General features: G+C 29.4%; 1 protein-coding gene across 1 annotated transcript; it reads left to right on the top strand.

Annotated features, from left to right (window-relative positions):
* Window positions 1-1764: 1764 nt before the first annotated feature.
* On the top strand, window positions 1765-8321 carry CCT5 (chaperonin containing TCP1 subunit 5). The gene is made up of 10 exons (XM_014420287.3): window positions 1765-1988; window positions 3447-3672; window positions 3983-4181; window positions 4255-4447; window positions 4673-4822; window positions 5106-5225; window positions 6036-6221; window positions 6390-6527; window positions 7147-7327; window positions 8086-8321. The coding sequence occupies exons 1-10, from the start codon at window positions 1881-1883 to the stop codon at window positions 8211-8213; spliced, it is 1629 nt and encodes a 542-aa protein (XP_014275773.1). The 5' UTR covers window positions 1765-1880; the 3' UTR covers window positions 8214-8321.
* Window positions 8322-15324: the final 7003 nt, after the last annotated feature.

Raw genomic sequence — 15324 nt, 5'->3', positions numbered from 1 at the left:
TAATTACTTCCCTAAATAATATTATTTAAATAAGAGATATCTTTACTTCAAAAGTTTTATTTTATTTGATCTAATTTGAAATGAACCAGAGGTGTGAAAAAAACTCTTTAAAATAATCGAGCGAATCTAAAAACTAAACATTAAATTCATGCACTATAAGTTAAAACTAATTTTAAGAGGCCAATTTATTTTCTAGCTTAAGGCACCAGTTTGTTCCATCCTCGATAATAAACTACATATTAAAATTCACGAGACATTTTTAAGGAAATATACTAAAATTATCATGCATTCTTTGTAAAAATAGTAAAAAAAAACCATAAAATACTCAAAGCTTACAATGGTGGGTGTCAATTTGATAAGAATTAAGAATGAGAAACTGGAAAAATCAAGGTTTGTCATCAAAGAATGGATTCGAGCTGAATACGTAGAGACTACCAAAGTGTAAAGCCCTTTCCTGTTCGTCATTTGATTACCTGAGTGCCAGAATTCAAATTCAACTCTAACTTCCTTTTTTTAAGGAGTATACATTAGGAAATTATTCACAGGGAATAATTTTCTTTTTTTGATAGAATTCCTTAACTGCTTCAATATATCTACTGCTTCCCGGCTGCAAGTTGATAACATCTCAGCATAAATTTCGAAGTTAATAGCGTATATTTGTATACTATGTTCAATAATATTGATTGTGTAAAGATGTGTCCAAAATGGGCAAATGTGGGACGAACGGGTGATAGCAGTGGTCGCTTATTCACTTAATGTGGTTGAGTGTCCTTTTTGAATTCGAATGTTCATTCAGAACACTTAACTTTATTCCGTATGAGTAATTTTTTTCTCTTAATCCGACTAAACTACCATTGCTTCCACCCGGTCGCTTTGCACTATTTCAATTTGGCGATGGTCTAAGGAATGCTACCATGGATCGTTTCATAAAGTAGGTTATCTCTAGATTAAGTCATTTATTTATTCTTCGTATCCAATAATCTGAAGACCGGAATGCGTTTGTCTATCAAATAATCTCCCTTATATAAAATACTAGAACATTTCAATAAATACATAGCACATCAACCAAGGCAAGAGTAAGGCTGAGTAAATTCTCGTTTGTTGAAATTGGAGTGGTGATTATGTCGTTAGTATTTAACTAGACAAATTAATCTTTGCAAGCTTTCCAATTTCAGGCCAAGTTTTGCTGATGACAGCCTTACACCATTTTACCACAACAGCATAAAGAAACATTGGTCTAACAACTGCAATGAATATATTTAATTTTATTTGTATTTGTTTACTGAGTCTGATTTAAGGAACACAGAGGTAAACTATTCATCTACAATAACACTAGCTTTTCTGTAGTCGACGATTTATCTTTTATTTACTTCATGGATAGGGAAAATGACTTAGGATTTGGGAAAAATAAGAATACTGATTAAGAAAAAATTTTTAGACATCAGTAGCATTGAAATATCCTCAAAAGACTAACATTATCGGGATATTATTTTGTGAGAAGAGCATGCAATAGTTTGAACACGATTCTAACAATTTTTTTTTAAACTAAAGAATCTAAGAATTGAGTGGAAGATGAAACCACCTGAAGGCCTGATAGTGTTCATATCTATTTATTTATTCTTAACAGTCTCGTAAAAACGAGAGCTTAATGTAGCTGATTCTAACAGTTCGGTTCTATGACTGTAGATAGCATGGGCGTTTCGAAGAAACATCTTGACTGAATTTTAAAGTTGATTTAACTCTTACCAGATGATAGAATCGATATTTTCGATATAGTTCGTATAAAGTGTGTAGGTTTATTGTTACACCCAGGATTTATATATTCTATATACTTGAAACTTAATTGATAAAGCCGCAGGTCTTTATCTAAAACTTTTTCAATGGCTGCTTTTCCAGGATCTATTGCATTTGATGAGTATGGTAGACCTTTTATCATTATTAAAGATCAAGAAAAACAAAAACGTTTAACCGGCAATGATGCTATCAAGGTAATACTATTTTATATTCTGTTTAGTATAATATATTGCTTATATGAAGAAGGAAAATATTTTAAAATAAATATTTAAATGAGGATTTAATTCATTTTATGAGTTGGTAGGAAGAATATGGGTTAATGGTACTGTAACCACATGGTTCATAATTTTGATTTTTCATGGTTTAGTGTGTGGTATTTTGAACTATTTATCGTTCGAAAATGATGTTTAAGTAGAAACACTTTGTTTATTGTAAGAAGTATTATGATAATATGTTTTGACTACTTACATATATATATCACTGCTCAACTTATAGTGGTCTTATGACAAAAAATATAGTTTTGATTCTATTTAGAATACGACATATTCCTAAGTATCATAGACTGAGATTACTTTCTTTACTGAGTTCCTCCTGCTGGCTTTCCTTAAGCTATTAGAGTCGTTACATGTCTGTGGAATACCTCAAGAAAAAAAAATTTATGATATGATGCACTCTTCAAGCAGTGATATTTTCCAATTATGGAGAAAAAATTATTCATCTAAGTATTATTACGAAACATTTTTGTGAGCTATAACTGAACATGATTGCAATTCCTTTGCTATTACAGGGAATTTGTCATATCTGAGGCCATCCTCTGATAACTATAGTATGGTTATTTTGTTTTGATAAGTTTTTACATTTTGAAGTGAAGATTTTGGTTTGCAGGAATCTTACCATACATTGAATCCTAAACTGAGCCAAGTGTTTTTTATTACACCTTCCATATTACATGTATATATTTATGGTATGTAAGCTTTCAATCAGTTGCTCCTGTATTTCTCTTTGGCTCAGTTTAAAATTGGATAACATGGATTATTGTAGAGTCAAAACAACTGATGGTATTTCATTGATATAATTGTAGAAGATGGTATGGGGGTGCGGTCAGGAAAAAGAACATAAGTAAACAAAAAATTATTGATTCATGCCAACGTGTCGACCTCAGTTTTAGGTCTTCATCAGGGCTATAGAACAAAAAGAGATAACAACCATCATTCAGAGAAACATAAAATTGAAAATAAATTTGTTTTGTTTTGGATTATATCACGACCATCTTCTCCAGTCATTAGTTTACGGTCAACTATCTACTCCTCTTCATTGATATAAGTATGTTGGTATGATTAGTTATCACAGGTATTGAGCTTAATAGAGAAGTCAGTTTGGCCATTGTGCTTTAATGTGGCCCTTTGCTACAAATATTGTTGGCCCCTGATAGAGGAAATCATAGTGCTGAAAAATCGGAAGTAGGGAAAAGTTTTTGCACAGTTTTCCTAAGTTTTTCACTCAATAACTTAAGTTATCTTTATATATATTATCTTATAAACTATTTTTTACTTAAAATTATGAAGAAGATTGTCAGAGGTGTGGTCAAAGGAAACAAAAAATAGTTAGCAACTATAACTGACCATCTTCATAATTTTTTTTTTAATTTTTAGAGCCATATTCTCTCAGCCAAAGCAATTTCTAAAATTGTTAGAACTTCTCTGGGTCCAAAAGGTTTGGATAAATTGTTAGTGTCACAAGATGGTGACGTAATGGTGAGTAACGACGGAGCTACCATCATGAAGCAGATGGATGTGGACAATGAAATAGCAAAACTAATGGTGCAACTTTCACAGTCCCAGGATGATGAAATTGGTGATGGAACTACTGGAGTTGTTGGTAATTATAATTTTTTAAATATATTTTTTCCATAATATGTATTATCTACTATAGTAATTTTTCTACTTTTATCTTATTTAACATCCCTTGTTTTTTTCTATAACTTTATCCGCTGTAATACTTTAATAGAAAATTGAAACAATTAATCAATCTCATTTCATTTTAATATATGTTTATACCACTTGGTTATACATTAATAGTAACATTTTTTAAAAATACCAATAAAGAAATAACATTAATTTTAAATGATAAAAGTGCAAGAACAATTAATTAAAAAATAATTTATTCTACCTTTTTTTTTTTTGTTTAGTTCTTGCAGGTGCTTTGTTGGAACAAGCTGACATTTTATTAGATAAAGGAATTCATCCTATTAGAATTGCAGATGGGTTTGAATTAGCTGCAAGAGCTGCTATAGAACATTTAGATTCAATTGCTACTAAATTTCCTGTTGATCCTAACAATTTAGAACCTCTTATTAAGACTGCTATGACAACTCTTGGGTCAAAAATGTAATGATACAATTTATTTTGATTATTATTTCTTTAATTTTTTACTTTCTTTTATTAATTTATTTAATTTTAGTGTAAACAAATGCCATCGCCAAATGGCAGAAATAGCTGTTAAAGCTGTATTATCAGTGGCTGATCTTGAAACGCGGGATGTTAACTTTGAGCTAATAAAAGTTGATGGTAAAGTTGGTGGAAGGCTTGAAGATTCAATGCTTGTGAAAGGTGTAGTCATCGATAAGGATTTCTCTCATCCTCAAATGCCAAAGGTTAGTCCAATTTATTAATTAAGTACTTAAGGAAAAAATGATCACTAGAGTATTAAAGAATATAAAAATGACTACTGCTCATCAGGTCTTATTATTTCTATTACTTACCCTCTTATGACTTATATAACTTTAGATATCACTCTTTTATTTTACTGACATATTTTCATGTTTTTCATTGTATCATGTTTTTTCACCTGTTTCTTAATATATTAAAATTGGTTTCAGGTATTAAGGGATGTTAAAATAGCGATTTTAACTTGCCCATTTGAGCCACCCAAGCCAAAAACAAAACATAAGTTGGATGTGACATCTATTGATGACTATAGGGCATTGAGGAAGTATGAAGAAGAGAAATTTAATACCATGGTTTCTCAAGTAAGTACAATAGTTCTGTATCATTGTAATTTGCTTCTTTGTTTTCAATTTATGAAAAAAAAAATTTTTTGATTCTAATGAAGAAATAATTGCGCCTTGAGAAGCTCGAGGTGTTATAATTATATAACAGACTTCGCTTCTTTGATGTTTGAAAGTTTTCAATCTGAGGAATCAAACGGTGTCAATTTATAAAGAACTTGAAAAAGAGTTTTAAGTTTTTAGTATTCAAAATTATTAGTTTTTTATGTTTAGCATAATATATATATATATTTTTTGAGCATAGGTGAAAGAGGCAGGTGCTACACTTGCTATATGTCAGTGGGGATTTGACGACGAAGCCAATCATCTTCTCTTGAAGAGGGAACTTCCTGCAGTTAGGTGGGTTGGTGGTCCCGAAATTGAGGTAATTGCTTTTAACAACTGCTTTATTGCAAAGCAAATATTAATTAATATAAAAGAGATATTATTAATTTAAATGAATCATGAAAAAATAAAGAAATTACTCTTAGTGAATTCCATGGTTGTTCTGATTTGCTATAAGAAAAGAGAAGTTCTGTTGTTTTTAAGCATCTGTTAGTGAGTCAGGCCCACACTTCTTTTTTTTTCAAAAATTAATTGTCAAGTGTTGCCTCCCACCACTTTCGTTTCATCTTGAGCATTCCCTCGCATCACAAAATTTGTTTTTCTTCAGTTGCAGAATAATGGTAAAAAAGTTTCATTTAAAAAATTTTATGAAAAATAAATGAGCTGCAGGCCCTCGCTATAGTACAGCAGCAGCAACCTACCATCTGTTTCAGTCCTCTATGACTGAGTATAATGGTTTGAATGATTTTAATTATAATAATAAGGTCTTTTGGAATGCATGAATGTGAGTGTGTCAGAAAATGTCATCATTTTTCTCAAGGCATCTGTAATTCTCTCTTGTCTCCTTTATCACTTTCAAGTAATCCCTTAAATCCGGCTCAATCCATTTAAATCCAGATTTTCAAATTTTAACATTTATGAAGATTTATTATGCAATAAATGTGAAATAGGTACACATATCAATATTTATTTACATTTATATTTATTATATACTTGCTAACTAGTGTTGCTTATTATTACAAAATAATGGAAAATTATGTTAATTATATTGCATGTTAACTTGTAAAAACAAATTAGACATTTTTATGAAAGGTCACAATTTAGTATTATGTATGTTTTATTGTTATAGTTAATAGCTATTGCAACTGGTGGACGTATTGTACCCCGATTTGAAGAATTGAACCCTGAAAAACTTGGTCGAGCTGGACTTGTCAGAGAAATCTCTTTTGGTACTACCAAGGACAAGATGCTTGTGATTGAAGAATGTGCTAATTCTCGTTCAGTTACAATTTTCATCAGAGGTTCAAACCAAATGGTATGACCTTAACATCCTTTTATTCTTTCATATGTTGTTATAAAAGATCTTTTTCAAATTGCCTATCCATTCCACGTTGATTGATGGTAGCTATTCTATTTCGTAAAATCAAAATCTTATAAATTTGATGAAATTGATTGAAAAGTTTATGTTTATATTATTTTTCAGATAATTGATGAAGCTAAAAGGTCAATGCATGATGCACTTTGTGTTGTTAGAAATTTGATATGTGATGACAGTATTGTGTATGGTGGAGGAGCTGCCGAACTTTCTTGTTCCATCGCTACTGCCAAACAGGCAGATAAGGTCTGCATATTTTACATAATTTCCTATTGTAATTTTTTTATTTTTGTGGGATAGTTTAAGATATTTAATAATAGAAATCTGATGTTACTATTAGCATATATTTTAAAATATTATTATAGTATCATGAGCAGAACGTATTAGAGCTCTTAAGGCTAGCCTATTCCTTAATAGCAAGGGCGTACCCAGGATCAAAGCTGGGTAGTGTAAACCATAGTCAATCAGGCTGTGACATTTCAGCATGGAAAAGGCAAATAATACCCAAAATTTTAAGACAATTATATATAATTGTCGTAGTCCTTTTGTAGTTATAACAATCAGTAAGTTTTTCCTTGAAAAAAAAATTTAATTTTTATTAAATTAATAATTCTTTCACTTCTTAGATGGGCAGTTATGACACTGGGTACATCCATGTTTTGTAACCTGATTACTTAATTTCTCAGTTAAGGAAAGTGATTTGTGTAATCTAAAAAAAAAAAAGTTTTATCATTTCTGTGAATCGATATAAAAGTAGTATTATAAAATATGTTCATCAACACCGTACTGTGAGAACCGAAGTATTTGGAATTTTTTTCTCTATTTATTGTAAATTTTTATTAAAGAGATTTACTTTAATGTTTAGATTTCATCAATTGAACAATATGCCTTCCGTGCATTCTCTGAAGCTTTGGAGTCCATTCCTTTCGCTCTAGCAGAAAATTCAGGCTTACCACCAATGCAAGTTGTAACCAGTGTAAGAGGAAGGCAAATTCAAGAAAATAATCCTGCTCTTGGTGTTGATTGTATGGGCAAAGGAACTAATGGTGAGCCATGGGATACAAAATGTATCTCTGTTATTGCTATATACTTAATATAATTTTATATGTGGAAAAGATGGTTGGGGTTGTAGTTAGTAATGATAAATGAACAGAAATGATTTACTTATTTTCTACTGTTTTATTTATTTCATACTGACTGCACTCCCGACTATCTCATTTTGATTCTACGGTCAACAACAAAAACTTCCTTATTAATATTCATTGCTGATATTTATTTAGCTTCTGATTTATAATTTAGTGATATTAGATCAGACTCGTTTCTCCTGCTTAACCAAAGAGTGATTATCATATTTTATGAAAAAAATTATGTGCAGAAACTAAATACCTGCATAATACATATTACTAAATACAATTGTCTGTATTGACTAACAATTTCTTAACTAGTCAACGTTTCAGGCATCTGCCCATTTTCAATTCTGTTAAATTATCTGTGGTTGTTACAAAAGTTATGAATTCTCTTAAGCTCTTTTTTAAAAAGAAAATTTTCAAACATTGTCTGACTAGCATTAGTTCATTTTCATTGTAAATATGTAATTGTAGATATTTTAAGGACCTAATATGGTACAAAATGGAGATGACTTAAAATATTACAATCGAATATGGCTAATGATTTCTGTGTATAATTCATTAAAATTTATTACCAGTTGTAAAATATTTTCATAATAGATAATTAATAATATTGCTGTTAAAATTCATTTGTGAATCCTTTTTAAATTATTAAATGAGTTTCATTTTTGTTTCAGATATGAAAGAACAGCATGTTATTGAGACCCTCAAAAGCAAAAAGCAACAAATAATGCTTGCTACACAGTTAGTCAAAATGATACTCAAAATCGATGATGTCAGAACACCTAATGACATTCCCTTCTAATTATTATTTTTGTATTACTACCTCGCCTTAAGTTACTTTAATAAACCAATAAAAATCACAGCTTTATAACTAACTTAATTTGAAATAAACTTCTTTTTTTTATACTAACTTTGCAGTTTTCATAGTTATTTTCCCTTAAGTTGCCATAACGTGAATTTACAGATAAGTGAATAAGTAGGTGGACTTCTTTTATGTGAATTGGCAAGAAGTTTGGCCCTTAATGGTAGTTTCCATTCCATAAGGCTGTAAAGTGAAAAACAAAATTCATATTTTCTATTTTAATTAAGCTATCATGTGAACCAGTGTTAAATCACAAATTGTTTGAATTCTACATTTCATTAGAGAGTGATGATTGAGTTTTATGTTCCAGCATCTCTTAACTAGGTTTCTATTTATAGATCCGTTAAAAATGCTACTGGATTTATCAAATGAAAGAAGGATGTCTTCAAATCTGTTAAAAAGAAATGGCTGATGAAACCACCTATTAGTTTAAATTTTTCTTAACACTTAGATTTATAACTAACTTAATTCGATTATTATTGTTATCATTATATGTTGGCATCAGAGAAACAAAATATGATTTTCATTAATTCTTTGGCTGGTAAAAAGTTCTCCGAAATCAATTAATTTATAATGCTGACAAAATTGGGCTTAAGTGAAATAGTCTGCCTTCAAATACTAAAGGTTTAAGCCATATATACTACTACTAAGGAAAAGATATTTTTCACATAGGAGCTATTCTGATCTTATTTTAATTTCAGAAACATTTGATTAAATAATCGTTAATTAATTGTCAATTGATGAATGAACTATTATTAATATTAATTAGATGTATGTATTGGGCTTAGTGTCTTTTGTGCTCCAACTTTGGCTGGAAAAACGGTTTTGAGAGAATACTTACATAATACCCCAACACACTTATACACAGCAAGGCATTATTAGTTAGATTTTACTTTTTAGACATCAAGGAACAATTTTGATCATTTGTCATCAAATTTATCTTCAGGCATAAGTGATCAAACCATCATCCGATTTTGATGACATTTTCAAAGATTTTGCAGGTTGATACTGAGTAGGTAATATATTGGTTTTATTAGATTCAGTCTGTTAATTTCGCTTAAATATATTTTCCCTACCACCCCTATATTTTGAAAATGGCTTGTCTATTTAGGCCCAGATTTGGAGGGAAGTTGGGGGACTAAAGTAAAATGGGTTTTGTATTAAATCCATCAGATTCCGACAACTAATTTCAGTTATGGATGCGAATAACTCCTTTCTGGATACAATTATATTTCAACAATGGCTAGCCCTGTAGAGTTTATTCTCAAACAACATATCATTAACCTTGAAATATTGAATATGCAATAGAAATATGCGAGAAAAGAAATTTGAAAAAATCCAGTTGAAAATAGTTATACTAATGCATATACTTGGTTGATGTTTTTATTCATGATTTAAATTAATGCTTAGAATGAAATGTTATGGAATGGAAATAATGTTATAAATTAAATACATTATCAATTAAAACTTTGAAATACATTTCTGAACATAAGTTAATCATTAATCCTTTTCTTGAGTTTTTTTCTAAAAATATGTTTTACCTGAAAAATAAGCAGTCTTTTGATAACATCTAAAATCCGCTTAAAGTATTAAAGAAATCGGAATAGGAAAATAATGTAATAAATAATACCATAGATCGGAAGAGTGTTTCCTTAAAAAAAAATGAGAAAGAGATTTTTTTTCACTAAACCCATTAAGGACCCTAATGTTCGATAAGGACTTGCTGTTTCTTAGACATCAGAATTGAACAATAACCTTGTACTTCTTCAATTCTGATGTCTAAGAAACAAAAATTCCTTATCGAATATTAGTGTCCTTAACTTTATAGAGACTGGACTGTTGAAACTAAAATTTATCCTTAGATGTGATAAGATAGATATAAATTTTTTGTTATACATGTAGTCAAACTTTATTGGTTCTGGGAATTGCTACTCTAATGCTGTATTCATTGGATCCCAACACTACATTAATAGATAAACACTGGAGAACAAGTAATACAATTTTTAATTATTTTTACCATCAAATCTCAAATCTGTAGTTAATTTTCAAGTTGTTTTTTCTAAACCTTATGTAAATGGTAGCACTCTCCATAGGAAGTAGCATGGATCGCAGTAAGCAATATTGCTGTCCTATTAGCTGCCATAAACCTCCAACTTAAAGCGAAGGATTGAATGGTATGACAGTTGTTTTCAAATTTTTTTTTGCCATGGAACCTTTTTTGGGCTAAACAAATTTTGTGGCACCCTTGTCAAGCTAAAAAAATGTTAATTGATTGTAGAAGATGGTCGTAGGGTGCGGTCAGTAAAGAACAACATAAATAAACAAAAAAATATTTATCTATGCCGACGTTTCAGGTCTTCATAAGAGTGTCAAGTGGAGAAGGTTGGCTAAAACTCAAAGATGAGAAAGAGATCTTTTTTCACTAAACCCATTAAGGACCCTAATATTCGATAAGGCTGTTTCTTAGACATCAGTGTTGAACAATAACCTCGTACTTGTTCTCTTCTGACGTCTAAGAAACAACCATTCCTCATCGAATTGTTTTCGAATTTAACAGTTTCAGCCAGCCTTCTCCGTTTGACACCCTGATGAAGACTTGAAACTCAGGTCGAAACATCGGCATAAATAAATATTTTTTTGTTTATTTATGTTGTTCTTTGCTGACCGCACCCCCTCCCCTCCCCTGACCATCTTCTCCAATCAGTAATCTACGGTAAACTATCTACACCTCATTAAAACAATGTTAACGCAATCGTTTTTAAACTGGTTAAAAAACAGTGAAAAGTAAATGCTAGACTGCACCATATATTTGCTATTTAATTTATTTTTTTGAAATGTTTTGAGAAAGTAGCATGCACTTGTACCAACCAGGTTATATGCTTGGAGCTCCCCAAGAGGCCAGTTTGGAAATCACTGCACTTGGCAATATTAAAATTAAATATAATTTTAATAATTAATATATTTCAATAAAGAATGTGGACCTCTGGTTGGGGACCATATATGATAAGTGTTAGGGGCATATTTCTTCTGGAAATATGTTAAAAGCATAACTCTCTTAATCTATATAAATTTGTATGTATTATCGTATAGTACAGAACTACTGTCTTCAATTTTTCACAACAAAACTAATTTACATAGTAAGATCAGATTTAAATTATTATTTATCCTTTATTAATGTAAGACAGACTCGTAGAGAAAAGAATTATTTTGTCATAACCTAAGTTAAATAGTAATATACTTTAAATAACAATATTTTATTATCAAATATCCTAATTCTTTTATTCACAGTTTACTCATATTTTCAGGAGCAAAATTGGTCATCTTTGTTTATTCCTTTAGTTATTACAAGTTATTCTGGCCCTGATAAAACATGGTAAAAGCCTAACTATTTATTCTTTTAATCCATGTGAATTTTTCATTAAAAAAACTAATTTACAACTTAGTACTTCACTCATTATTAAATTCATATATTATTTCAAGTTTCTAACAGATCTTTAATCATAATGCAAAACACATTTGCATGAAAGGTGGAATTATTTAATAAATAAATAATAAAATATTTTAAATAACAATATATGATTTAAAAATTATACATAATTTAACATCGAGCAATAAAAGAAAGAAAAAACAACGATAAAAATGGCTATTTAGAATTAAAATAGTATTTAAATACTAGTTCAACAAGTTGTCTAAAGGTAGCAGCACAAATCAAGAAAGTCAGAAATGTTAGTTCCACCTAGTGCCACAAGATGCCAGCACCATCCAAACAGCCACTTCTCAAATCAAACTAGCAAGAAAATTTTCATTTTCTATTAGGATATTAGGAGGTTGCAGGAGCTCAAAGATCCCGTCAGTACCTGGGCTAAATAGTGAGCTCCTGCAACCTCCTAATATCCTAATACAAAATGAAAATTTTCTTGTTATTTTGACTTGAGAAGTGGCTGTTTAGATGGTGCTGGCATCTTGTGGCACTAGGTGAAACTAATATTTCTGACTTGATTTGTGCTGCTACCTGTAGGCAATTAGTTGAACTATTATTTTAAAATTTTAAATTAATTTATGCCTCTGGATTTACTTCGGCAGCGCTTGGCCGCCTCTCAAGCAAGAAATTAGAACTATTCTTTTCTGCTTTTCCTGCTTTCTTTTGTTAATTAGTTAAATTATTTAATACTGTTTAATGTTTCACTTTGGACAGCCCTGCAAAGTGGGGCCAAACATTGGACATTAAATAGTTATAAACTATTTTTTACTATGGATGAATAGTTCTACATTCATTTATGCTCTTATTAACTTGAAATGAATTATAAATAACATTAGAGATATGATGTGAAATAGTAAGGTACATTAAAATATATTATAATTTATAAATGGAATTTGGTCTGGGTGCGGTCAAATAAAACTCAAATAGTATATTGGTGTACTATTTTATTTGTGCCAACGTTTTGCCCCACGTTGCAGGGCTTTGTCAGGGATGTTTTGACGGAAGTCAAAGTCAGAATCTATTATATTATATTATCATTTAACCTTAACTATAATAAAATAATTCAATCTTTCTATATTTGTGTTGTTATAAAAGATCTGTTAGTAAAAAAAATGTAAATGTTTGTTTTTATATTTCAGCAATTACATTTTAATTCGATTAACTGTTAATTATAATCTGAATAATAATCCGAATCTCTATTAGTTAGTTACTGATAAAGTTTTTTTTTATAGAAAGTTGAGCAATATTTCGGGTTTAAAACTAATTTTTAAATTTTTGCTAAATTGCTCCAATATTATAAGGCTGGCTGAAAACCTTTTCTTGTTTTGTTTTCTTTTTTAATGCCGGTAAAACAGATACACACTTAATGTGAAAACAAAATGAACCATGTACAATCAATCGTTACTCTCTAAGATACATGTTGGCCATTTTCTCCAAAAAATCAAACACTTTCATAATCATCTCTTATTTTGACAAAATTACTTGTTCCACGAGAGCAATTTGAAGTAAATTTAATTAGTTATCATATCTAATAAATAAAAGGATGTTTAGGCATCTGGTTCTTCTAAAAATCACAGATAATTGACAGCACTGAAAGGTAGGTTTTGAGAAAAATATGAAAACAAATATTTTGTCATTTTTAAAAGATCCATTAAGTCTAAAATTCTTTTTTGTGCTAAAATCAAAGCTAATTTAATTTAATTAAAATTGAAATTCATTCTACATAATTACTGTCGAAGAAAGAACATTTTTGACGATATTTTACAAAAAAAAGATACAATTAAGAAATTGTTGAACATTTTGAAGTAAATGGTTAATTTGTGCATTAGAAAGTAGTGGTCATGCAGACCTCATTTTGGTCCCAAATATAATACTTTAAATAGGCAATGAGTAATAATATGTACCTATATACAAAACAAATAAATAAAAAGTAGCACTGCAACATGAATGGTCTTGAGTTAAATACCGATAATACATTGAACATTTCTGAGGTTTGTTACAGTATTATCATTCCCAGTAAAAGAAAAACTAAACATCAGTACAATAAGCAGGCAAGCCTATTTTGCTTAGTTTAAAGTAAAAATTGTTGGTACAGATAAAGCATGGACTCCTCAAAAAAGCATTGTGTCCAGATTGTAAGGACGGGAAAACTCCTGACAAATTTCCATGTAGTATATCTGTGATTTCCTGAGAGTCCAGGTGTTATCTGTACTGAGAATCTTGATAGAGACTTTCCTCCTGAGGATAATAATTATATCCTAGAATAAACTATAATATTGGATCGGAAATAAAATTGAAATGAAAAATAACTTATTATAAAGTATAATTGGCAAATGAAATTTAAAAAGAAAAGCAAGTAAATAAATGAAACAGCAATTTAAAAATATATGTTAATAAAAAAAAGATAACAATTAAAAAACAAATCAATTCTCTATATAAAAAAATAAAACAAAAATTTAATACAATGCCTCTGAAATTCTCTATAAAAACATTGGGGCCATTGAAGCTGGGAGGACTAGTGGTACTCCAGATGAGCAAATTGAGATGCATCCTATGATGGAGCTAGCCGGAGTATATACTGCTCATAGGATAAGGGAATCTTTGAAGGGATATGCTGTATAAACATTCAGGCGTAACACTATTATTAACAATGTTTACAACTTACAATAGCAACAGTTTGATGTTAATCGAATTATGTATAATAAATCGTATTATTATCAAAATAATATAAATTTTTTAAATTAAATAAAACTCCTTTTTTACAATATTTTGTACAATTAATTGTGGTAATAACAAAAAAAAAAATAAATCAATTTAAACAATTACAACTCTTTTTTTTTTTTTAACATTGCTTCAACATTAGGGATCACCCAACTGACTATTACTTTTTTATAATGAAAATATGACAAGAAAAACAAATATAAAATAGAATTTCCTGCTTTAGTATCAACTCAAATCCCAGTACCAGTTTTTGCATAAATTAATTATTCTGAAGAAGACTTGCTAGGAAGGTCTATAGTCTATAATAAACCCCATGAGTTCCATTGGGTCGAACCTATAACATAAAATAAAGTAAAATGTAAAAAATTATTTTTTATTTAAAATAAAGTTAAATGTAAAAGATTATTTTTCTGTAAAATAAAGTAAACTGTAAAAAATTATTTTTTATCTAAACTGTAAAAGATCATTTTTTATGTAAAATAAAATAAAATAATTTCTTAAGAGAAATAAAATATAAAATCATATTAAAGTAATTTTCATTAGTTTAAATAATGTGGTTATATATAAACAAATTTTATACTATAGTATATAGATGACAAAATTTCAAAATGGAAATTGATAAAATATGACAAATATGAGGTAAATGTGATTACAAGAATTTAAGTGTATATATATAACATATAGATAAAAATTGTTGATAAGAATAACTTAATAAATAATTCAAAACACTATCCAATTATAGTCTCAAAACCTTTATTTCTTTTACACGTCCAACGTTTCGGCCAATTCGGCCATCTTCAGGGACAATCTACTCAATATCACTATGAAAACATATAATTTAACACTCTA

This window comes from Halyomorpha halys, unplaced genomic scaffold (genome assembly GCF_000696795.3).
Source record: "Halyomorpha halys isolate HHAL.00 unplaced genomic scaffold, Hhal_1.1 Scaffold265.1, whole genome shotgun sequence".
NCBI lineage: Eukaryota > Metazoa > Arthropoda > Insecta > Hemiptera > Pentatomidae > Halyomorpha > Halyomorpha halys.
Note: the sequence above shows the minus strand (reverse complement) of the source record. Positions and strands in the feature narration are given on the sequence as shown.